Source organism: Paramisgurnus dabryanus, chromosome 13 (genome assembly GCF_030506205.2).
Source record: "Paramisgurnus dabryanus chromosome 13, PD_genome_1.1, whole genome shotgun sequence".
Taxonomy (NCBI): domain Eukaryota; kingdom Metazoa; phylum Chordata; class Actinopteri; order Cypriniformes; family Cobitidae; genus Paramisgurnus; species Paramisgurnus dabryanus.
Genome location: NC_133349.1, coordinates 22,991,757 through 23,018,369, shown reverse-complemented (window position 1 = coordinate 23,018,369; position 26,613 = coordinate 22,991,757). Strand labels below are relative to the sequence as shown.

Here is a 26,613-nt window from a genome sequence, read left to right as displayed (position 1 = left end):
AGTGGGGGCTCGTGACTGCTCATCCAAAGGGCACAAATTCAAAATAAGTGTTCGATCATCGATAAATTTCAAAATGTGTTTGTTGCATAATGTGAACCATGTGCATCACGTGTTTTGTCAAAATAAGTGCCTGCTGCACACGTGTCAAAACAGTTTATGATAAAAGACAAGCTCGCGTTCACAAAATACACGCAAGACACTCACTTAACAGTAAACTCTGATTATGCATGAGATTATGCGAGTATCTGGCGAACATTGAATGTCAATAACATTATTTTATTATAAATCTTTGTATGAATGTTTTTGTGCTTGACAGAAAGACACACTTTTGAAGGAATATATAATGATAATGTTTTAATATCATATTTGGGTTGCTTGTCTTCAGACATTTTTTTACCTTCTGGGGCTATCAAATAAAACGTTTGGTTGGCGTCAACAATCTGTCTCTTTCAGATGTAGTGCAACACATCTCCATACGCCACAGACACATGCCGAAACATGCTCCTCCACTTCTTTAGCTATTTCTCTTTCCTGCAATTTTTCATAGCAGCTACCTACCACTTACAGCCCAGTACATTTCCTCTCGGTGAAGCACAATGAGTCAAAATAAGGTCTTCAAAAGCAAGTCTTTAAAACTGGCACGCCCACCAAAACATGTTAAACATGTTAGAGCGATTTAAAACCGCAGACAGACTTATCGGAAGATGATATTGAAATCGAGTGTGGTCTCTTAAAGTTTGCAATCTCTGTGAAACTTGCAAAAGCACGGACAGGCACAATTTAACTCATGGCTTTCCACAAAAGAAAGAGTAGCATGAAACATGCAACGGACGTCTGCGTGTCATCAACTCTCTCTGACCACTACACTGAATCACAAGGTTTTCTTTTCTGCTTCGAATGCCCTAATGATTTCTTTCTCCCATCAAATCAATCAATAGCAAACAAGTCCGACCAGACAGCCAGATAACTGTTCGGATTTGATGAGTCAATCAAAAGGGGCAAAGAATAGCACTCCAGTCTCTCGCGCACCTTCAGACCACCTTCGCACGTGCGAGGCCGGTCTGGCCACAGCACAAACTGAATTTTCATAAGGCGAGTAAAAGGCTGTGATTGCGGTAAATGTCTTCGTCCCAGCCGAAGCTCAAGGCTTCATCTGCCATCATCAGACAGGACGGACGTAAATACGGAGTGCAATCAACAAACAATCTTCATCTGGGGAAACAGGAGAATAATCACCATGCTGAACTTTACCAAAAACGAGGATATCATGGAACAAATGTTTGCATGATTTGCAAGAGATGCAAACTGATTTGCATCGAAACAATACACATTTGTGCACTATGTGAATATGTAAATGTTTCATTTTTGCAAATTTGAAGTTAATTTTATTGACAAACTTTGTTACAATAAATTACACAGTGTAACATTTAAAAAAAGGTTAATAAAATGTTTGACCATTGTCACTACTGTACCTGTTGCTCTTCTTTCGTGATTTTTTCAGCATGAACATCTACAAAATCCTCTCTAATAGCAACAGTGGTATATGGGGGGTGCAGAGATGGTCTAATTGCAAGAAGAAAAAAAACTAGGTGGCTGATTGTGATTTCAGTGTACCCACAAAGTGTTAAATTACAGGCATTCTCAACCCAAAGCAATGGACCTTTTGATGCTGGTTGCTTGGCAACAACTAATTTAAGCTGCTTTTGTGTGATACGGTACTTTTTTATTTGGCTGGAAAAAGGAAAATTGTTTTTCACATCCGCATCCCTGGGGAGAACCCATGGGGGATTTTGAAAGCCGGAGGGGTTAAAACAAAACATTAGCCATGCTTTGGATGTAAGAAGTGTAAAAAAATAAATTTTGAGGTAAGAATTAAAAACAACATACAGACCCATCCACGTAAAAATAAAGTATACTTGGAGTCGAGATAACAAATACTACTTAAATACTAGCAAGTACATTTGTAGTACATTGCTATTTTGTGCTAAATTAAAGTGTAAAGGTTATTTACTACAAATGCACTAAAAATGCTGGGTTGTTTCAACCCATAATGGGTCAAATATGGACAAACCCAACTGTTGTTACCCAAACATGGCTTGAAACAACGCAGCATAGGTTTATTTATAATCCAACAGTTGGGTTGAATTAATTGTAGCATGGCTACTTTACATACTGTATTTATACAGGGATATATGCTTTTGGTCTTTTTCACTTACTGTCAGAAGATGATCTCTGAATTTGTGAAACGTTTTGATGAGGGTTTTTTTTAGTTGATTTAAGTTAATATATCCAACCATATAATATTTTAATCACTGTCTTGTTACCTAAAACATAACACCATTTTGAAACATGTTAGCAACTCCTAGTAGCTGATAGCTGGGATTGAAAACATTTTTACACAATAGGGTTAGTTGTCACACAGTGTTACAATTAAGCCTCAGGTAAACAATGATAATGAAATGAAAACAATGTAAATAGTATTCATTAAAATAAGAACTGTTAATACAATATCAAGGGAAATAATGACTTTTTTGTCTTAATTGCGCAAATCTATTTATATGCATTGATAATACAAGGATGGTTATGAAGGATCATGGATGTATAAATGTGTGGATATCTATCTATAGGCATAGTCAGATATATAAACAACAACCACCTTTAGTATATAGACAGAATTTTATTAAATTATTTGTGTTTAAACTACATTTTCTAGCAAGTGTTACAACAAACCCTCTGTTTGTTACAGTTAACCCCACCAATGGGGTAAGTTGTAACGTTTGCACTCCTGTCACTTTTGGTGTAAATGTATAACAGTAGATCGCACAAACAAACTTTAAGTGTTCATTTGTAGCAGAGATGTGTGTGTTGATTGTGTAAAAAAATATTCATTAAACTTCAATATTTTTTGAATAATAGAGCCAAACCCAAAAAGAATATACTAAATGGTAATATTAAAATTGATTTTCAGTTTATTGAAATAAATTATTCCTTTTTGTATATATATATATATATATATATATATATATATATATATATATATATATATATATATATATATATATATATATATATATATATATATATATATATATATATATATATATATATATATATTTTTTTTTTTTTTTTTTTTTTTTTTTTGTGCACATTTTTCATGTGTGGAAACTTAATTAAAACTTAAAAACTTAACTTAACTAAATTTGCAAAATTATTAAAAACAACAGCAGAATTTATTTAATTGGATTTTCCTAGAGATAATTTCCCACAGGCTGCTTAACTCTTAGTACTTTTGACTTGCTAATATAGTTTGGAAAGATACTGAGATAATGGCTGTGATGAAAGGCTTCATTCATGTCAAAGTGAGTGCCAAACACACTCACTGAGATGATCAAGGCAGCCAAACGTCACGTTTTTGGTGCGATGGTCAACAACAGAGCGAAATTGTATTTCGAAACACAAGCTAACTCGTGCAAGTGTTGAGTTAACAGCACCTCTAAACATGAGAACGTTGATGAAATGACAGCAGTAAAATTCTTGTAATAAAAAGCGAATGAAGCGTTCCAGTGTTCCTCTTTGCGGAGCTGTGAAGACTGTCATTAAGAACCAGTGCTCTATTGAAATCTAAATTCACTGGAATCATTAGAGGCTTGGACCTCCTTCTTCCTCTCTTGTCATTCATTGGGCAGGAAACCAGATGACTGCTGGGAAATAAACAGCACATCAGTGACTCGGCATTAATGTAAGACAGATAAGAGACTTTCAAGCGTCTTAGAACTATATAATTAGCCATTGCTTTCTTAGCATTTGAATGGGCACTTAAACTTTGAAAGCTCTTATTGTCTTCAGTTACTGCCCTATACTCTTAGCATCAGTTAAGCCTTCCATTCAAGAGGAAATCAAAGGTCCCAACATTAAAATTAAGGACAAGAAGCCTCGCTTTTGTAAATCAAAGACATTTGGCTCTTTTTTGTTTTGTTTTTGCATCCGTTTATTGTTATTTTAATGGATTACTTTCAAAGGTGTCAAAGATAACGGAGATGCTGTCTCACTGACTAGTGGGTGTGCTAGATGTGTAGCCAAACCTCATGAACAGCTTTGAATTTTCTTGCTGAGCAAATTAAACATTGCGGGAGGAAAAATTTCGAAATAAACTCAAAAAATAAATTTTAATTTTCTTTAATTTAAATTTACCTGTTTGGCAACTCAACAATTTGTCAGTATGTGTTTTCTGGTTACACATTAACTAGATCAGCTATTATTAAAAGCTGTAATGGTCTTAAAGGAAGACAAAACCTTAACCAACACGATCACAATCATTCTTTTAAGAATACATAAAATATGCACCAATGAGCCAAAAATACTTTTGGTCTCACAGTCATGGACAATGATTATAAATCCCTGACCATAATAGCACTGCACAGCCAATACTCATGGTCAGGTGGTCAAGGCTGATGGGCAGCAAAGAGAGCCTCCTCACTGCTGATCTTAAAGCAAGAGGTGTTGGCAGTACCATCTGTGTGCCCTGCTCCTAATCTAGCAGCTTAACAGAACCCGGCACTAATGATAGAGGACAACTTGTCATTGTGTCCCAAATATGACTCTTTTTCCTATTTATCACAACCTTGTATCCTGGCAAGGCCAGACACGGCTGAGAGCTGCAGTTCTCGGCCGTGGTTTGGCAGTGAAGGACTGGATTATTAGGGCCTAATGATGGGGTCAGCTGCAGGACAAAACCTGTTTAGGAAAGCTGGTGCCCATGTCTCAGACCTGCTGCTGATGGCAGAACTAATCATGTGTGAAAAGGCAGCACGGTGTGGTGGCACCGTTGTAAACCCGCAGGACGGCGGGAGGGACTTGATCCTTCAACCATCGGAGAAGAGCATTAGCCACCATGCGAAAGCTGGTGTCATACGGTGAATGAGACTAATCTTGTTACTAAAAGCATCTGAGTTTAAATGGATCAGTGCATGTTAAAAATATAGTCGTTCACTTCCAGTAAACTAACCAAAAATATTGATGCCTCATACATAAAATTTTGTATTTTGTCAATTCAAATACTCTCTACATTTACATTTACCCACTGGCTACTAAAAAAAACCTCAATGTCCAGCTGAAACCTTCAGTTTCAATAGAAAATCTTCACAGGACAGAAACTGCTCTTAACAAGCAATAAAATAATTTCCCAATAAAGCATAGTGGAATGCACCACCATATGCAAACATTTCAGCAAGATATCAAAATAAAAATGGATACATGCCCAATATTTCATTCTCCATTTGATTTGCAGCGTCGCTTAATGACATGACACTCGACAATCCGATTTCATCAGCATTTAAATTCCCACTGAGCATGAGATTACAGCACATTGACAAACATGCAGGGAGGATGCCGAGAGTGACCGGGGGGCTTTAAATTAAATTACATGCACATTTCAAACTCTCAATGGGAGGCCAACAGGAATTAGACCATGTGATGGATGACACAGCCTCACAAAATCTGACAGAGGACAATTATTTTCTCTGTTACTGGTCTATATTCTCATGTCCTGTGGTTGTTATCCTATTTTTAGTTGCTTAAACATTTTCCTATTGTTTTTGTTATCATTGTGATTTGTTAAGGTACTGGAATCTTTTTCCCCGCAGCTTTGCAAACACCTTTAAAATGCATAATATGTCATACAGACAGACTTCAATTGAGTTTGATGGCTGATGCTGACATGCATTACAAACAATTGATTCAAGTTCCAATTACCCTGAACAGAGAAGAGCTTTTGACCCATTTAAAAACAGACTATCAAAGCAACCTTTCATATGCTCTTTGGGTAATCACTGTATAATGGCTTGAGAACTTACCTAAATGGCTCAAATTGTCTCTCTCACTTGCTCTCTCTCACACACATATATGCACTGCTATTATTATCATTGGTCTATGTATTAAACTAGACAGATAAGGATCTTCATTGTGTAGTACCGGTCATATAAAATAATTAATTTTTCTATCTTTGAGTATGTTGTTTATAGAGAAAGTTGTATGCAAAGCAACCTACTGTGCATTAAAGATTATCGGTAGTGATGGACCGATAAATTGTAGTTGCAGAAATATCGAACTATATTTGAATTATTTTTCCCTGCATTGGCCGATTACTCTTTTCAATCTGCCACTAAATTTGCTTAAAGGGACACTCCACTTTTTTTGAAAATATTATTTTCCAGCTCCCCTAGAGTTAAACATTTGATTTTTACCGTTTTGGAAACCATTCAGCCGATCTCTGGGTCTGTCGCTACCAGTTTTAGCATAGCTTAGACACAATACAATGAATCTGATTAGACCATTAGCATCACGCTCAAAAATAACCAAAGAGTTTCGATATTTTTCTTAATTAAAACTTGACTCTTCTATAGTTACATCGTGTACTAGGACCGACGGAAAATTAAAAGTTGCGATATTCTAGGCAGATATGGCTAAGAACTATACATGAATATCAGCTGACGTCACTCACTTGTCTTACGCCATTTTGAGGACCTGAAGTGGTCGCAAAAGAACTAGAAGCTATGCCTTCAATATGCTGTGAGCATCAAAATTGCTATTTTAACAACACTAAGAAGGCTCAACACAACATGATATTTTGCTCGAAGTATCGCCTGTGTCTCTACACGTGAACTTAAGTATTGAGAACATTGTTTGTGAACACAGAGTTAACTAAAAAGAAGGTTTTGAACAACTGACTTTGGATGATTTGCGCTCGCCGCCTTCTTCCCAGTCAAGATGTATCGATCTCCAATTGCGACGTAAGGAGGGAGGAGAGTAAAGATTGATAGGTCCTAAAGCATAGTTCCATAAAAATGCACGGATAATTCGTTTGTTTTGTCGCAAGTGAAAAACAATATTGACCTTCTAGTTGAAAAAGGAGCCTCATAAGAGATTTATTCATTCGCATTTGGAAATCGATTATTTACGTCTGGCTGAGATGACGAGCGGACACCATAACAGCCAAAGTCAGTTGTACAAAACCTTCATTTTTAGTAAACTCCGTGTACACAAACAATGTTCTCAATGCTCGCGTTCATGTGTAGAGATCCAGGTAATACTTCAAGCAGAGTTTCATGTTGTGTCGCGCCTTCTTATGTTGTAAAATAGTGTTAGTTCGGTAGCAGCGGACAGCGGCTGGAAGAACGCATCAGGGATCGAGTAGGCATCACACCCTAACCAAGATATATTATTTTAAAGTAGCGTTTAATTTCATGACAGTCGAGATGCGACATGTTGTCTTTCGTAGCCCTTTACTGTATCCGTAAGAATCATAGAGATAAGAAATCGTAAATCGTAGCAAGGTAGCCAATGCTTGTCAATAGCCTACTGGTACTCGGTAGGTCCTCAAGATGGCGGCATGACGTAAAAGGTCACATGACTGAAATCCATCTATACTCTTATTCTGGCGTAATAATCAATGACTTTGCTGCTGTAACATGGCTGCAAGAGGCGCAATGATATTACGGCTCTCCTGATTTTGCCAAGGGGTTGATGTCCTCAGGGCAACATTACAGTATGTTGACCCTGGGACAACATTTCAATCAACCAATCAGATTTCAGAAATAAGTTTACAGTTTGTTTTAAGTTTAAGCTTACAACCAGGATTAGCTGTTTCTAGACCATTGTTTTTCACTTATCATGTCCCTCTGATTTTAGGGTTTGGTTATGGTTAGGGTTGGGGGTGGGTTTAGGTTCTAGAAAAATGTTATCCTTGGGTCAACACAATATGTTGCCCTGAGGACATCTCTCACTTGGCCAAATTAGTTTGAGCATGATATTACGCAGCAGCCAAAAATAGTCCCCGTAGTATCTTTCAATAGCAGGGGACTATTTTTGGGCACTGCGTTATATTATTGCACATCAGTGTCCCTATGAATTTCTTGTTTGTAATGAAAAGACAAATGCCAAGTCAAAGTCTGACAGACAGTAAAATGACCAATCACTATTCACTTTTTACATGACATTTTGTTGTGTCACACACAATAACACACTGGTGTGAAGCGAAGTCTTATTAAAAACAGTACCGTGAGATGTCAGATTCACATTAATATTGTCTTGTAAATATGTTTTAAGTACTTTAAAAGGTTATATTTATACTATTATGAATAACAAAAGTTTATTTAGTTTCACAAATTTTCTGTTCATCTCACATTTGCCGTAATTACATTTGTGTTATATCGGCCTCATATCGGCCTTAGTCAACCACTAATTGTTGGTCATTATGTGTGTTTTCTATTCACTAAATAACAGCATCCCACAGGTGCACTACAGGTGCAACATGAAACATTCAGATTGTTAATATTGAATATTATTCTGAATTAAAAGGATCAATACAGGAATACATATTCACATTAATGCACTTGGCAGACACTTTTATCCAAAGCAAACAGTGCACTCAGTCTGCACTTTTTATCATTATGTGTTCCATGGGAATCAAATCCACCGACCTTTGCACTGCTAATTCAATGCCAACTGACCTACAGGAACACCATATAGACGGTTACAGAAAAAACACCACGAACAAACTTTTGTGGACTAAACACAACTTTCGGTAGACTTCCACATAAAACAACAACAATAATCTTTTTAGAGTAGTTTATTTTTGATAAAAAGCTAAATAAATGACAAGTAAATTACTGTACCTTCATTCAAACATCATATTTAAAGCATATCAACTACACTGAGCTAACGTTACTGTGTAAAATTATCGTAAACATTGTTAGCTAATTCTTGCCTGGATGCCAAACCTCTCTGCACAGTTGTGATCCATGCTCGCCGTCCCCCTGCATCTTTAGCAAATCAAAACACTTTATTTTCAACAAGGTATTTTTTTCAGAGATCATTTTTGGCACCAGACCAATAGCCGTGTGTCCGATAAAACCGTCTATTTATGCATCTGGTATAAGAACTGACATTAGATTTTATGGCCAGCAATACAGTAAGTTCAAAAGGTATAATTTCTTTGGCCCTTAGCTAATTAGCATTAGAACTGCATCACAATGAAAGGAAAAACTTTTGTTGTCAGCACTTAATGCTTTTCCCCATTGATCTTCAAGCACTTCTTAGAAAAAAACGTAGACAATTTTCTCTGTCATGATATTTTGAAATTGCATATAAAGAGACTAAACGTTTTCAAATCCCACACTAAAATAATGCACAGATGTGCACAGATAAAAACAATACAAAACAATAACGCTAAAATATTCTAATTCAGGTTGCCGCCCCTGTGTGACAATATTTGCAAGTTAACTCAAACATCTCCTTTGACAAAAATCCAGAAAGACATTCTACTTAACATTACATATTTTGACATTTAAAATACCCAATATACAGATGCTTCATCCAAAGGGACTTACAGTGCACCCAAGCTATACATTTTATCAATATGCATGTTCCGTTGGATCTAACCCATGACCTTTTGAGCTGCTAATGCAATACTCTACACATTTAGCTACATGAACACACAAAATATATCCTTAATGTATTAATCTGTCACTTGATATGGTTCACGAGAGGGGGTCCAGTCAGCCTCTGGTCACACAGTAGCTGCCCAGGATTGGGGCAATTTGGCCATTTTTTGCTTCCTGCTAGTTTGAGCCTGCCAGTGGGCTAGTTTTGTTCCCGAGGCCAATTAGCGAGCCCTACCTTGGCCTGCAGCTAAAAGGCTACTAATGGGAGGATGTAGGGCACAGAGGGAATTCACCTGAGAGGTGTGGAGAGATCCCCACTGAGCTTTAATCTGAGTGCAAATGGGAGGTGGGGACGGTGGTTTGGGGGGCTTGGAGGACCTTAGAAGTTTTTGCACAGGGCTTCATTGTAACCGCCGGTCGTTTGATCCTAAAATAATGAACTTAATAATCTCACAGCGGTAGAAACGGGTGCTGCTCTACTATACTGCCAGGTGTAAGAGAAAGAGGGAAGAAAACAGATAATGTTTACATGTGCGTAAGGCCTAGGTGCAAAGAGCACAAAAAAGACAAAAACCATTGTCTGAAACATTTTTTTTGTCTTCCTGTATTTTCTGTATTTTGGGAATATTAGCACATTCTCCAAAATGTTTCAATAAAATCTATAATATTGCACTGTAAAGGCGAAGCATAGTCCAGTTTTACGCATACATTTTTACAGTTTGCATAATGTGCGCGTGAATTTGTTCTTCATCGGAATAGTAGATTTTGTAATCGTGCATACTTTGTACACACAGGTCACGCATGGGCGTAGTCGCGTACGGGAGAATTTTGTATGTAGTCCAGTAGATGCATTGCATTTTGTCGCAACGCGCGTCCATCAAACGTCTGCGTACCTGTCAAATAAACTATGTTTTGCAAGGCTGTGCATTCGACCGTGCACGTACGTTCACGTAAACATAAAAACAACTAACTATACTCCCAGTTTTAGTCACCAACTCAACAGCAGGGTGGTGCACAAATGATAGTCTGTGTCTTCTGTCCTGCAAACAGAAGCTAATCGAGGTAATGATGGGGGCCTTTAGGCTAACTCCTGCCCCATCATTTACTTCAACTCAAATCTTAACCACAGGCCTATTTTTATCATTACTTTTTATGAAACTAGACAAACTGCAATTATATTTAATAGAGAAAGTTACAAACTCATTTTAGATTCATAGAGGAAATTAAAGTAAATAATTAGTTTTGGTATCAGCAGTAAACGGCAAGATAATCCCACAATTATTCGTAAGCCGATTGTCCAGTTTCTATAGGTTAGTTTAAGCATTACAAATATAGAAATTCACACATTTGTGTTTTCACATACTCATACTCATTCAGATTGTAATTGTTACAAACAATGTAAGGCGGCACAATTACATACATATCCATGATGAATATGCATAACAAAGACCAGCTGTGTGTATTTCATTGGAATACAGAGATGCGACAAAGCAAAATGCAAATGAGTCTCAATTCAGCAGATCCAAAAGGGAGAGGGGACCCATAAAGAGACGGTGACCTCAGGCAGTTTGGTCACCAAGGCCAACCAGGAGAAAAAGTCCAAGGTTGCTGGGGTCATTAGCCTAGAAAGGCTGTTTCCCATAATTGGCATAAATGCCTTCAATCAGGTGCAAGGAGGAGAGAGCTGACCTCTGTCCCTTTTGATAGGCACTGGATGGGGGGCTGGAGCGTAATGCACCCATTACATGCTAGTGAAGTCCAGGTGAATTGGTGTTGCCATTTAATGCACATCCCCTGGCATAGAGGAAAACATACAAAAAAAACACAGTGCGTTAAATGGGGGGGAGGCAAGCTCTCATATCACTGTTACTAAATTAAATGTGAATCAGAATGCTTGTATCATGCCATGACTGCACAGTAAAAAATATATTTTTATGTTAGTTAACTTAACGAATTAAGTTAGACAAGTTATGTCAACTTATCACAAGTCAAAACTTAAAAAAGTAGGTTAAATTGACTTAGTTGTTTAAACTTCATGCATTTTTTTACAGGGTGTGTTAAAACATGTTATTAATCTTTTCCTAATAGTGTAAAACTATGCAATGTAAAAATGGCAACTGCAAAATATTTTGCACTAGGGCTTCAAAATATTAATGGAAATTAATGAACGGTATGTGATACGATAATGCTTAAAGTTTGAAAATTCAACTGGAACTTATTAAAGGGGACATTTCCAGCCCACACATGAAAATACGTACCTATAGTCATGTAATAATTTTGTGATACTGTCACAAATTTTGTACTATTTTCTTACCATTGTCTCTTCGGTTTAGGGCTAGATAAACATAGAAAGACATCCTTACCCTTACCCAAACCCAACTCTAACCCTAACGCCAGGCGACAATTTTTTTTTCAATTTAGAAAATATAAAAAAAATCTGAAAAATAGTATAAACCAATACTTAAAGTGACATCCTAACGCAAGCACCAAATCTAACCCTAAACCGAAGCGAAAATGCCGTGTGTCACGTGACAATGACACATAAACAGAAATTCGTAATACGATCACAAAAAAATGTGGAAATTCATGACAGTATCACGATAAAGAATCAAAAAATTATGTAACTATAGGTATATAATTTTGTGAGACTGGGTAGCACATTTCACAAGACTTTTTAAGATAAATAGATAAATAAAGATAAATAAATCTTTGGTGCCCCTTGAGTACATATGTAAAAGTTTAACTCAAAATATCATATAAATAATTTATTATAGTATGTTAAAATTGCCACTTAGATGCGAGCAAAAATGTGGCATTTTGGGGTGTGTCCTTTTAAATGCAAATGAGCTGATAAAATGCAAACACTGATCCTCATGATGGTGGTTCAATTCTTGTGCTGTCAATTTTTTTGTATCTCTCTCTCTCTCTGCACTAAATGGCAGTGCCATGGTTGGTTAGTGCAGATTAAGGGCCAGTATTATTATAATAATACGCCCCTCTGACATCACAAGGGGAGCCAAATTTCAATTACCTATTTTTTCATATGCCTGCAGAGAATAGTTTACCAAAACTAAGTTACTTGGTTGATCTTTTTCACATTTTCTAGGTTGATAGAAGCACTAGGGACCCAATTATAGCACTTAATCATGGAAAAGACAGATTTTCATGAAATGTCCCCTTTAAAGCAACACTAAAGAGTTTTTTTTTACCTCAAAATAACGTTTCCACAAAAGTTTTAGTCGTTCATCCTCTAGAAACAGGGTGAACGGCACTTTCACATTCGCTTTGCAGCCCTCTATCGGCCAAAACCGCACTAAAGAAGTTTCCAACCGTCGGGCAGCGGTCCTGTAGTTCGAGTGAAAACTACAAAAACTTGCCTTACGGCAGACCTAACTTTGCTGCGGTAGGCTAAATTATTTACAACAGTAGTAATGGATAATTCCGCTTCCAACCTGTAGGGGGACCAAAGAGCAAAAAGTCTTTAGTGTTGCTTTAAAATATGTTTAAAAACTAAAAAAATATATAACAAACATACATTTCACATTATTTCTGAATGTTGATCATCTTCCACACATCAGAGCACAAACAAGCAATCATTTGTGTGCCTGTGTCTTTCCTATAACATTGACTATACACAACCTTTTAAATTATTACAATTATTCAGTTATTGCAAACTATTGCGATTTGCACTATGCACATCTGCTATATTCCGATGAATTCGATACATTGTGCAGTCCTACTTTGTACAATAATACTGCAGTCTTTGTTTTAATGTATCTTTGAAAAAACATCTCAATGATCTGACAAAAATGATAAAAATGTCAAGGATCTATTTAAGCTATGAAAGAAGTTTGGAGATTAGTTTATGTTAAGCTGAGATTTATGTTTTCATGTAGAGACACAACTCCCTAAGAATGTAGTCAACCGTGCCAAACTGTTTCATTCACAGCGCCGCTGATAAATCTAACATCACTCTGAGGTTACAGCTCCAAACACAATGTCATCTTCACTCCACAATCCTCAAACACAATATTAATATGCTGCAGGCAAGGCTGGCTTTACGCCCACAAAAGATGCACACTTGAGTCTTTAGTTTCCTTTGTAAAGTGAACACCATGGTTGCAAGTGCACACTGAAGAAGAAAGCAAACAGTCAAACAGCATTACTATTCAAAGGGGCTCATAAACGTGGACACTACATCTTGTTTTGTTATTTTTGACTATTCATTTTCAAAATAATATTTGATGTTGCCAGAATTCAAGTGATTTTTGATTTCATGTTTTTGTATAATAAGAAATGTGATCTGTTTTGCTTTTTTGACACATTTCAACTGTGGTTGATTTCAATAACATCAGCGCCTTTGCAGATGTTTTTTTTTTTTTTAACATTTATTGACCCATCTTTTTTGGGCAGTAAAGTCAGTGTGCAGAATGTGTTGGGACCATGGGTTATGCATATTAAAACTTTTAAACTGGCCTCAGAAGCACCTTGTGATCTCTCTGTACTAAGTGCTGGGCAGCAAGGTCATAAATCACAAGCTGTGAGGGGAATATCTCATTGGCTGCCTGCATTGGACCGCCTGTGCTAGGATTAAGAATCAAAAGCTAATGTCACACAGACCCCTGAGAAATCTAAGACAAAACAGATAAATGCGGGAGACCCCGCACCCCACACTCTATCACACTCATTTTAAGTGGGACGGGATGTTTCGTAAGGCATGGCAGGGTGCCAACTGCATATACATAAATTACAAAATTGTTATTGTGCTCCCTCATTATATAGAATATAGAGAAAGTGAGAGACACAAACACATACATATACTGCATATATATGTGCATACACTGCATAAAACGTGTAACGTTATACTGCATAAAAGAAATGATAACAAACTATTTAATTATTCAGATGTTCAAAAACAATCATGTAAATGGTTGGAGAGAATTTAGGGTTGGACATTACAAGTGTGATGAGGCACTTGGTAAATAAGCTATGACGTCCTCTTTTAATCTTCTTTTAGGTCAATAGGGTAGCAGCAGTCTTTTGGGGGGTTTATTAAAAAGGATAAAGCGTCTCACTAGACACATACGGCTAATGCTTTCCTTTGGGAATGCTCAAAGTTCATGTGCTCTGATATCCAAATTCCAGCTACCCTCTGCGTACACACAAACATTAACATACCATGCCGTGGACTTACATATTAATTTATTCATATAAATTAATTTTACAAAAGTTATTTTTTCTTGAAATAAATAAATAATTGCCAAATAGCCTGTATATCTATAAATAGTATACATACAATTTATACAAATGTTTACCATCACGAGCAGCGGCCGACCTGCGCAATAAAAGAAAGGAATATGTCGAAACTCGCCGTTTAAATAAATAAAAATGGCATTTATTACCTTCCAAGTGGAGCACTTAAATCTGTCATATCTCAAGTGAGGAACACTTAAAACAACTAAAGCGAGATAAGCAGCGGCTGTTGAACGCTTACTTCCTCTCGACCCCCGGGAGGAGGAGGTATCCATCAACAGATGCCCTCGGGTGGAGGATAACAAATTTGTTCTTTTATATAGCTTGCATAACACCGCAGGGGCGCAATCGTAAGGCGGCATGTGGCCGGATGTCGCATTCTGCCCAGTTCAAACCACATTCCCATGGTTCCCTATAGTGAGATGTTCACCGCAAACACCCAGTCTGAAATGAAGTTTACTGTTCAGAGCAAAGGGGAAATTAATGTCCATATTGGCAAGGAAAGAAGATATATTTTTGCTTACTGTTTCCCCCCAAAATTCCAGAAAATTATTTCAAATACTTTCTATAAAGTTACAGTCAAATGAAATAAAACAAAGTTAAGGTGTTACTGTATCATCATGATTGAAGTATACTGTTAAGACCAGAAAACCGGATCGTAAAGTTAAGGACCGCTTTCACGTGCTAGTGATGCTTTGTTTTGACGGTGCGGTGCAAGTTACATTATTGACTTAAGCTTTATGTACCTATATACTTGGATATTTCAGAAAGTACACCATTTGAGTAGCAGTTCCCAAAAGGTGGGCAGAAAGCACCCTACCTTACTTGTGGAGCTTTGGATCAGTGGGACAGAGAGCACAACGTCGTGTTTGCCAGAAGCAGTCGGCCCTTATTAGTGTGCTTCCAGGCCCCTAGAGGGCATTATAGGCGCACTCACGTGAACACGCAGCACCTTAAATTGTGAAATATGAACTTTGCATAATTGTGAAAGCGTGGTAGTCATAATAACTACTAATAATGTAAAAATTATAGTGATCTTTAAAAATATAACAAAATGTGTGTGCACAATTTTTTTTAGGAACTTTATACATCACATGAAATCAGTGTACTTTCGTATTTATTATAATAAACTGGAGTAAATTGTTTAAATACTATGATGTTTACCACAGTACATGTTAAAGTATACTACAGAACTACAGTTTATCAATTCACTATAGTTAATAGCACTGACAATAACAGTGATTAGATACATAAAAAATTGTGATTACTACACAGCATATTCTAACATTTACAGTCTGTTTTCATGTGGTAAAACTGTGTGTGAGGGTTATTAAAACTAAACTCTTTGTTAATGTGTAATGTGTGTCATATGATTTATAATTATCTCCTGTATCTTTATTACGAAGTGCTTTGCTTTAAGTCGTTGGTGTTGACAATAAACTTATCTAAACAAACTACTTAGCCTTCCACTTCTTGACGAACTGCGCAGATCGGTTGTCAAATGACATTAAATTCCCGCGAAAGCGAGTTGTAAAAACAACTTTAGAATCTCTCTCGCGGTAATTTGAGGTCACACGTCGCTCAATCTGCGCAGCGAGACGTGAAGTCAAACACCTAATGACTAGTAGTGTTGCAGTAGCTTGGGGGTATTTGCATGATGTGGGATGGAAACCAAGGCAACGGGACGCTGTTCCTCCCCTTTCTGCACTTTCTCGAAATTAAATCTCTGCAGCCCGTGCATGAAACTAACCAGGCCAAATGTAAACATGACGTTGTTCGCGTTGAACATGCTTTAAGAAGACTTCATCAAAGTTTTGGACTGTTTGTCTTAACAAGGACAACAAACATGTCAGAAAAGGAAGAGCAGTTTTCTGAGGATCTCAGGGTGCAGTATTTTGGAGAAATACTGTGCCGGATGCTTAACCTCCAAACTAATACGTGGGGAAAATGTGTCAACCTTGAACAAAATCAAAAACTTTTTACAAAGTTTTTCGAAACAAGTACAAAGCTTTTATTTTTCAGCTTGACTGCGTCCAGTGAGCTTACAGTTTCTACAGAGGTAAGCCAATATAGGCTATTTGTGTATTTGTTTACATTTGTGTCTGAGATTAATATGTAATGCATGCAAGATCAGAGATGGTTGCTTTTATATAAGTACTTATGACTTCAACTTGCACATTAGGTTTGTCATCTTTCTGAACGCAAGAATGTTTACATTCTCAAGAAGGAAAATGTACCCATCTACCCAGAAAACTTTAAGGGTTCTTTACTCTTTGGGGTTGTGTCACCCACTTTTCTGGCACAGCTGTCAGACACGATGGAGAAGGTAATGAAGTCTTGTTATTAGACCTTTAAGAAATGTATTCAGATGCACATTTGATATGCTAAAATAAATACAAAACCAGAACAGTAAAATATCAGCAAGTAATTTCAGGTGATCAATTCTGGTAAATTTGACATTTTTTTGTATCAAGGTCTATTTGCCGGTTCTGTCTAACAAGAAGAATCACCAGATATGGCCAATAACAATATCACAGGATGTGATGAAACACATAGAGAAATTCCAAAGCAAGATGTCTGTTGTAAGAGGACAGTTGTATGGGAAAACCATTCTGCCATTCCCTGCCATCAGTGACTGGTTAGACCGATGTGAAGAGGAAACTATCACACTGTATGACAGGCTTGATTTAAATGTTAACAGATTATCAATTTAGTAATAAGTAGCTGTATTTGGTTTGGTTATTGTCTTGTAATGTGACTTATTATGCATCATATAAGAATAAGAAGCATAACAGTATGTTTATAACAATACTCTCTTTTTTCTTTTGCATACAAGACAAGATGGTCACAACAGAGCTGGAATATATGCAATAGAGTCAATGGTCATCAGCTGGACAAACATGATTCATAAAGTCTTAAAAGAAGATTCTGGTGATTTGATTGTAAAGGGACTGAACCCTGGACCACAAGCTGAACTTGACTTCTGGAGTTCCAGGAAAACGAATATACAAAGTATTCATGAACAGGTTTGTCCAGAAATTTTATAAGCTGCTGAAATAATTTTGCATTTGAACAAATAATGGTATGCAAATGGTTCATTTTTGCAGTTTATAATGCACTAAATCACTGTAAATATTAGCTTCAGAATCCAGATGTTCAGAAGATGATGAGAATTCTGGAAATTATAGAAAGCAGTTATTTCTCACCATTCAAAACTTTAACGGAGGACGTTTTAAAAGGTATGTTATTTTACTAATTTTCTTTAATCACTAGCTTGTAACATTGTAATGTCATTTAGTAATTGAAGAGCTCGGATGCGAAAGCCACTGAACGCCACCTCTGTCAAAAACAAGATTATGATATTGACCGAAGGCTCTCGGCACAAAGAAAGATATTTTGAGGAATTTTTGGAACAAAACCGTTCATGAGCCTCATTCGCTGCCATAGTATATTTTCTCCTACACTGAAAGTGAATAGGGCTCATGATCGGTTTGGTTACAAACATTCCTCAAAATATCTTCCTTTGTGTTCCTCAGTACAAATACATTTATATAGGTTTGTAACAACATGAGAGTGAGTAAATGATGACAGAATTTTAATTTTTGGGTGAACTATCCCTTTAATCCTGTCCAGTGGCCAGGACAGTGCAAAGTAACTAGATATTTTTGCATGTGTTTAACAAAAGACAGTCAAATTTGTTAAATACCAATGAAATGACTATTTTGAAGTGACATTTGTGAAAATAAGGCATTTTTAGGTACTGACTAATAACCTTTTCATTGGCATTAAAGTGAAAAAACTGAACCTAAATATAAGTGCCTGATAAAAATAAGATCATGTAGTGGGTTTTGCATCTGAGCTGAGCTCTTCATTTCATGTCATTCTACACAAAGTGGATGTATTGGAAACGAAAATATTTGTCCCGTGTAGCACAAATGTGTCCATAGCCATTATGTTATTTTCCCTCAAGCTTTGCAGGAGGCCAAAGCTATAGACCTTCACCTTCAACCTCTGAGATCACTGCTAACTCAAATAGAAGAAAAAGACTTCTCATCTCTCCATGCACTCATCCCAACAGTCTTTCATGTGATATTTCTCATATGGTCCCACTGCTTATTTTATCATTCGCCGGCTCGTGTTGTTGTACTGCTGCAGGAGCTACACAACCTGCTCATTCAGCAGGTACCACACATTACATTTACATTTATGAATTTTGCAGACCAATTTATCCAAAGTGACTTGAAGTACATTTAAGTTTTATTTTTTGTCAGAATAGTCATTCAAAATATTATTCCTGTAACACAAATATTACATCTTTTCTCCAACTAGGCCACTTTATATCTTCATGCAGAAGAACTGATGAGAACAGAGACTGAAGATGGCTTGGAGAAGTTGCAGATTGTGGTGGAAGTTTTTCAGCACTGCAGGGAAACATTTAGGAAATACAGAGCGAAAGTGGCGGCTTTGTCCGATCCCTGCAGTACACAGAAGTGCTGGGATTTTCCTCTGGCTCTCGTTTTTACCAGATTTGATGTCTTCTTATCACGGGTTTCACAGCTGAAGGTAAGCAGTTGTGTGTACGCTCATAATTTCATGTTGAGTGATAATATTCACTTTAATTTCTTGTATTTTTGCAGATATTTATTTGATACTTTATTTTATTTCTACTGTTTATTTCAACTTTTAACTGTATTACCTGTAAGAGGCAGTTTGTTCTGTATTTGCAGTACATTATGCACATACACACAGGCAAAACTGTTTTAATCAAACTTGCGAAAAATTGTACACTCTCTCAAGGCACAAAACTGTACCTGTTAAGTTGCAGTTAGTACATTTATAACTTGTTTTTAATTGTACCCTAAGGACCTGTTGTGTACCTTTAATGGTACAGTTAAATGCACAATTGTACCTCCAGAGTACCCGTTTATTCTGAGAGTTTATGCTTTATGTTTCCAGGTTTTTTTCTCCACAGAGCTGGAGTTTCAGAGGTTGGAGAAGTTGATGTTTGGAGGACTCAGAGGAAGAGTTTACACTGAGCAAGTCTCACTGCTTCACTCAGAGTTTCTCCAGCTCTGCAAAGTAATACGGGACTGTGAATACAATCCCCTAGATTTAACTTCTCAGGTATGATTTGATTTGAGATCTGTTCAGGTTCTTCCTGAACATAAAGTTTGTTTTGACCTACAAGTGTACCATATACAGTACAATGAAGAGCCTGCATTTTCATGTTCGGTTTTTATGAGCTTTAGTGTGTCAACTTTTTATATTTTTCTACATAATTGAATGTAAGTAACAAAAAAATTTAATAGGCCTAGTGGCAGATAGATCATGAGTTAACTATGTTCATTTTATTACAAATATTAAAGGGGACCTTAAACAAAACTTTTTTTAAATGTAAAATAAAACTTTAGTGTCCCCAGAGTATGTATGTGAAGTTTTAGTTCAAAATAACATATAGATAATATATTATAACATTTTAAAATTGCCACTTTGTGCCATTTTTTGGGTGTGTCCTCGTAAATGCAAATGAGCGGATGAAATGCAAACACTTATTGCCATGATGGTGGTCAGTTGAACTTAAAATTATTAATTTTTTCTGCACTAAATGGCAGTGCTGTGGTTGGATAGTGCAGATTAAGGGGCATTATTATCCCCTTTTGACATCACAAGGGGAGCCACATTTCAATGACCTATTTTTTAACATGCGTGCAGAAAATGGTTTACCAAAATTAAGTTACTGGGTTGTACTTTTTCACATTTTTTAGGTTGATAAAAGCACTGGGGACCCAATTATAGCACTTGAACATGGAAAAAGTCCAATTTTCATGATATGTCCCCTTTAAAACAAACTTATTTATTAGATATTAATGATATTGAATAGCTGATCCTTTGACTCAATTGTAGCATTTTGTTTTAAGGAATTTGACAAAGACTACATGAATTTCCAAGAAAAGGTGGCAGAATTTGATCAACGACTATCCCGAATTCTACATCTGGCCTTTCAAGATTGCTCCGGATTAGAATCTGTTTTCAAAGTAAGATTTTTTTTTAAATGAGCATGTTTTAGTTAATAGTTTCCCGGACAGGACTTCAGCTTGAGCTGTCTTAACTGAAAACAGCATCTTAAAATATATCAGGGCCATTGTTTTGTCTCAAGATGCACACCAGTAATGTGTTTTTCTAAGGTATGTTTAAAAAACTGCTTAAATGTCCCAATATAACTGAGTCCTTGTCCTGGCTTAATCTAAACCCTGTCCTGGAAACCGCCGATAAATGGTTAAAATGTATTAAAGCATATTTCAAACTGCATCTTTTTAAAGTTGGTAGCTGTGCTCAAACCTCTCTTGGACAGAGACATCATAAAGGAAAATTTTACTCCTAATTTCACCAAAGCTATTCAGCTTCTGGAGGAGGAGCTGGACAGATGCAAACACCTGTTGGATTCTCACCTTGAACAGGTAATGTAGCTATTCTTCAGAAATAAGAGTTATTGTGCATAACTGACATTGTGTCATTTTTCATTCATTTTCAGAAAAAGAAAGACAAAATGCACCTGAGCAAGAACATGCCTGAAATGACAGGAACGCTGAAGTGGATAAAAATGCTTAGGGAGAGAGTTCAAACCCCCTGGAAGAATTTCAGTTTGGTTTTTGATATGTAAGTGTTTTAAAATGTGTTTGTTTGTTTGTATTAATGCTACAAATTAATCTGAGGAAGCTGGTCTTTCACAGGTCTATGGAAGAAGCAGAGATGGAGGTGGTCTGTCATATGTATGATGAGATGTCCACACGCTTAGATGAGTATGAGAAGCATGTCTATTTTAGCTGGTGTAGAGATATTGATCAAGTCTGTCAGATGAACCTGGATCGACCCTTGATCGTAAGAGATCCCAGTACTGACCTACTGTCAGTAAATGTCAACCAAGAGGTAAATTTAAATGTGCATCACAGCATACTAAATGTTATTATTTTCAGTTGTTAGGCACGCTAAATATTTAACTGCTAGTTTGGGGGGAATTGTTCAGTGTAGTCATTTGCATATTATTGACTTTTTTACCTTAGCTGATTGCTGTGTTGAAGGATGTGAAACAACTGAAAATTCTTAATCAGTCAGACATCCCGTCTGCTGCTATAAAGGTGTATGAGAATAGGGAGATCTTTTTTAAGGTTAGTGAAAAATTATTTCCTACTATTCTTACTTTTTTTCAGTTAGCTTTTTACATTGCAAGTTTTACCTGATCTCCTGCAGAACCTTGTGAGCCTACATTTACTGGTTCAGTGGTATAACAAGATAAAACACACAACCCTTGAGGTGGAGGCTCCTCTCATTAAGAAAGAGTTGGAAACTATTGACCATCAGCTCCATCGAGCAGAAACTGAGCTTACATGGCAAGACCAGAGCTGCTGGGACTACATATGTATCCTGAAGGACACCATCTATCAGCTGGAGAGAAGACTTCAGAAAACCAAAGACAATATTGGGATCGTGGAAGATCTGATAAATGGATGGAGCAAACAGTCAATGTTCAGAAGGAAGGACAACAGGAAAGACACATTACTGCAACTTGAAGATAGAGCAGCACGAGTTGCAAAGTGTTACAGTAACATCAGGAATGATGGAGAAACAATCCATAAGTTATTAGAGGTGTGTCCTATTTTGATTATTTTTTATTAAACTCTTGTTTTGTTTTAACACTCTTTTTTCTTTTCCAGGAGAACATGGTCCTCTTTAAAGTGGAGGGTTCCTCAGGCATGTGGAAAGCTTACTTGGAGTATGTGGATGATATGGTGGTGGAGGGATTTTTTCGTGCTATCTCTACTTCTCTGGAGTTTCTCGTTGATAATATGGAGACATCAGTAGGGCAGGCTCCACTGTTTGAGGCTCAAATGCTGCTGATGGGATCTGAGATTACATTTAGACCCTCTCTTGACCGAGATGTTGGAGATGGACTTTATGAATTGGTGGAAGAGTTACTGGGAGATGTGTTTAAGATGTCCACTCAGGTGAAGAGGTTGGCAGCTCATCTGGGAATGGAAGACTATCAGGTATGCACAGTTTGATAAATTAGTTTATAAATTGTTTTGCATTATGGAAAAGAATACACAAGCAATAGGGTGGATGAAATTTAGAAGCCTAAAAAACTGGAAAAATAAAACTACAGTGGGGTCCAAAGGTTTGTGACAAACAACAGAATTTAAACTTAAGAGAAAGTTTAAGTTTACTTATAGCTTAAAAGTATAACAACAAAAATGTTATAAATGGTTATTTGTGGAACCTAAAGGGACACGTTTTTTGAAAATATGCTCATTTTCCAGCTCCCCTAGAGTTAAACATTTGATTTTTACCGTTTTGGAATCCATTCAGCTGATCTCTGGGTCTGGCGCTACCACTTTAAGCATAGCTTAGCACAATCCATTTAATCTGATTAGACCATTAGCATTGCGCTAAAGAATAATCAAAGAGTTTCAATATTTTTCCTATTTAAAACTTGACTCTTCTGTTGTTACATCTTGTACTAAGACAGATGGAAAATTAAAAGTTGTGATTTTCTAGGCTGATATGGCTAGGAACTATACTCTCATTCTGGCGTAATAATCAAGGACTTTGCTGCTGTAACATGGCTGCAGGAGGCGTAATGATATTACGCAGCAGCCGAAAATAGTCCCCTTAGTAACTTTCAATGGCAGGGGACTATTTTTGGGCAGTACGTAATATCACTACACCTGCTGCAGCCATGTTACAGCAGTAAAGTCCTTGATTATTACGCCAGAATGAGAGTTTAGTTCCTAGCCATATCTACCTAGAAAATCGCAACTTTTAATTTTTTGTCGGTCTTAGTATACGGTTTAACTACAGAAGAGTCAAGTTTTAAATAGGAAAAATATCGAAACTATTCGTTATTTTTTTAGGGAGATGCTAAAGGTCTAATCAGATTCAATGGATTGTGCTAAGCTATGCTAAAAGCGGTACCGCCAGACCCGGAGATCAGCTGAATGGATTCCAAAAAGGTAGAAAAATTTTATGTTTAACTCTAAGAGAGCTGGAAAATTAGCCTATTTTTTTAAAAAGTGGAGTGTCCCTTTAAAGTTCAATAGTTGTTTTATGGCATTGCTGTGAAACTTTATAGCTCCTTTATATTAAATTATTCTTTTGGACACTAATCAAAATTTGGGACATTCTGTAAGTTTACCTTACATACGCTAGATTTTTCAGGTTACTTATGCTGAGATAACATGGACCTGGTTTTCTACAGACTTGTATTACACATTAGTATTGTGTTGTTAAAAATACATTTCAATTTGTTTCCCTGCAGTATTGAAGATCTATAATTCATTGCATTTTATAATTTACATTTATCTATAATTTATTTTGCTATTTTGACATTACTCCCTCCATATTTTCATTAAATAAATGCAAATTGACATGCTTTTATTAGGAATTTTGCAGAAAATATTGTTTGGTAGTTGAGAAAATGAAACAAAAATTATAATTTTACTTATACACATACTTATAAATTGTAAATCTAAAATAATCTTGAAGTGGTTTCTTATTTTTTTCTCACGGCTGTATAAAAAAGTTTACATTAGTGAGTACTTGTGCTTCTATAAGAATTCTTTTACTGTTTTTTCAGCCTGATGTCGAGGACATGTTGGACCTCTTGGATCTCAGAAAGGAAGTGATGGAGAAAGTTGATAATGTCATGAAGAAAGCCTTAAAATACCAGAAAGCATTTAACGGCTACGCTCCCCTGTGGCTTGATGACAGGGTTGAGTTTCTCAGGCAGTTCCTCATGTATGGTCATGCACTAACAGCTCAGGAGGTAGAAATATATGGTGAAGAAGATGCATTTCCAGAAAATCCTCCCACCACAGTGCAATTTAAAGAGCAGGTGAAACTTCACAGCTTTTAAAGCTTCTCCATAAATAAGTACAATGCTACTAATTTGTCATACAGAAGATAATGTAGATATCAGTCAATAAATTGGTTTTTAATACTAGGGGCAAGTGTTTGTCTTGTTATTAGAGAATTGTTTCCATTGAAAACAGATGAATCATTATGAAGAAGTGCATGCTGAGGTCAGTTGTTTGGAGGACTGGCAGGTGTTCGAGGGCTGGTTTAAAGTGGATATCCGTTCATTCAAAATCAGTCTTTTAAACATAGTGAATAAATGGAGCTGGATGTTTAAGGAGCACTTGATATCTTACGTTACCGAAAGGTGAGAGCCCCTTCTATAATGGCATACTGTTGGAATCATTTTAATACCCTCATTTTCCACTCCAAATGCTTTTTTTTGTGTCAATAAAAGTCACTTATGACTGTTGGTTTGTACTTTGATGTATTTCAGTATTGGTGAACTACAGGACTTTATTCTCCAAGCCGAATCAAGGCTTAAAGTGCCAGCGCATATTGGAGACTACCAGGCTCTTGTGCAGGTCATGGGATACCTGCTAGCTATTAGAAACAGGCAGCTTGGGACAGACCAGCTTTTTACACCCATCCGAGATGTTGTCGCTCTCTTGAAGCAGTATGGAGAAACCCTACCTGATAGTGTTCATGTACAGCTTGAGGTGAGGGATAATGATTTGATGGGGTAGGTGCGTAATCTTCATGAGTTATTTTATTTCGCACATTGTGTAAAAACTGTTCTTTTTGCTTTGATAAAGTTTCTTCAGCCACTTGAAATTAATTTGCTGCGTGCTGTAATCACTCAAACTTCATCTCTTTGTCAAAAGGTCCCAGATTGTGATTTCACCAAAATTATTCATTGACCAATTTGTTATGTTTATGGTATACAAGAGTTCATGTAAGATTAAAAGTGCATGTGCATTTTTAACACATGACGTAAATGCAATAATAGTGAAGCTTGATCAGCCTATCAGAAGATGGGATCAGTTCTAATATGTACCATTAAAAACAGATATGTATACATTTGGTACCTAATAAGCTCTATTTGGTACCAATATGTACCTCTGAGGTGCTTATATAAACTCTTTCAGTGCTTTTTTGAGAAGGTATAGCCCCAGTTATAGCTTGGGTACATATATTGAACATTTTCATAAACCTAAAATAAATCTGCCAAAAAAATCCTATTAAAAATAGCTTTACATGACTAGATTTTTTAATTAAAATATGCTAAGACAAGCAAGGAGACTCTATTTGCAAATGCTGTATGGGGTGCATGTAAAACTTTATTATAACATTTATATACTTGTATCAGGAGTTGCCAGAGAAGTGGAAGAGCTTGAAGAAGTTGGCGTGGACAGTGAAACATGAGGTCGCTCCCCTTCACGCTGCAGAAGTGGTCATCATCCGCAGGAAGTGTGTGGACTTTGAGGTGAGCTTTTCTCATTTGCTGGTGGTAAATTATTTGTTTATAAATTTTGAAAGTTCAAGGCTTCAGCCTTACTTTCTTTGCATCTACAGGTTAATTATCTGCTTTATGTACAAAACTTTAATGTTTTTGCCGATTCATGTTTCTTCTCTTAGAAAAAGCTAAAACGTTTTCGAGAGAGGTTCAAAACAGAAGCACCCCTCCAATTCACCACAGAGAAACCATACACTCGCCTGGATAAAGTAAATGGGACTTTCTATTAACTCACCAACCATTATACCACAGTATTCATTTGCATTTACATACATTCACATTTTGTGACAGCTGGAATAGTATGCTGCAATATCTTAAAGGGCACAACCCTGCAATGAAAAAAAGCTACCCACTCATTATTTTTAATCCCCCTTAAACCAAAGCAGTCTCAATAGACATACTGTTTTGATTCCACTGTTAATGTGATCTCACACAAACAAATCCCCGCCCACAGCCAATGACTGACTGGTTAATTTTACCCAAAAGATTTTTTAAATGTGTTTGTTACCACATTGTAGTGCTGATATGGCTAAATATACTATTGTCTCATACTGT

General features: G+C 36.6%; 2 protein-coding genes across 3 annotated transcripts in view; one reads left to right on the top strand and one right to left on the bottom strand.

Annotated features, from left to right (window-relative positions):
- sp8b (sp8 transcription factor b) overlaps positions 1–15,575 on the bottom strand; it is a 74,933-nt gene extending 59,358 nt beyond the window's left edge. Inside the window, exon 1 of one of the 2 annotated variants that reach the window (XM_065261313.2) lies at positions 15,514–15,575. The gene's annotated coding sequence lies outside the window, so the exon portion shown is untranslated. Of the gene's footprint in view, positions 1–14,842; positions 14,970–15,513 lie in introns of those variants that run through there. The other variant, XM_065261314.2, reaches the window with a different exon arrangement.
- A 964-nt stretch (positions 15,576–16,539) lies between these two features.
- The window catches only part of LOC135743542 (dynein axonemal heavy chain 11), a 78,454-nt gene continuing 68,380 nt past the window's right edge, over positions 16,540–26,613 (top strand). Inside the window, exons 1-20 of the mRNA XM_065261310.2 lie at positions 16,540–16,752; positions 16,876–17,019; positions 17,168–17,364; positions 17,530–17,719; positions 17,833–17,932; positions 18,664–18,875; positions 19,023–19,256; positions 19,650–19,817; positions 20,612–20,728; positions 21,014–21,151; positions 21,226–21,350; positions 21,425–21,620; positions 21,755–21,859; positions 21,942–22,337; positions 22,406–22,738; positions 24,325–24,582; positions 24,740–24,909; positions 25,039–25,261; positions 25,912–26,028; positions 26,181–26,267. Of these exons, the coding sequence (XP_065117382.1) occupies positions 16,540–16,752; positions 16,876–17,019; positions 17,168–17,364; positions 17,530–17,719; positions 17,833–17,932; positions 18,664–18,875; positions 19,023–19,256; positions 19,650–19,817; positions 20,612–20,728; positions 21,014–21,151; positions 21,226–21,350; positions 21,425–21,620; positions 21,755–21,859; positions 21,942–22,337; positions 22,406–22,738; positions 24,325–24,582; positions 24,740–24,909; positions 25,039–25,261; positions 25,912–26,028; positions 26,181–26,267 (3,723 nt within the window). The remainder of the gene's footprint in view (positions 16,753–16,875; positions 17,020–17,167; positions 17,365–17,529; positions 17,720–17,832; positions 17,933–18,663; positions 18,876–19,022; positions 19,257–19,649; positions 19,818–20,611; positions 20,729–21,013; positions 21,152–21,225; positions 21,351–21,424; positions 21,621–21,754; positions 21,860–21,941; positions 22,338–22,405; positions 22,739–24,324; positions 24,583–24,739; positions 24,910–25,038; positions 25,262–25,911; positions 26,029–26,180; positions 26,268–26,613) is intronic.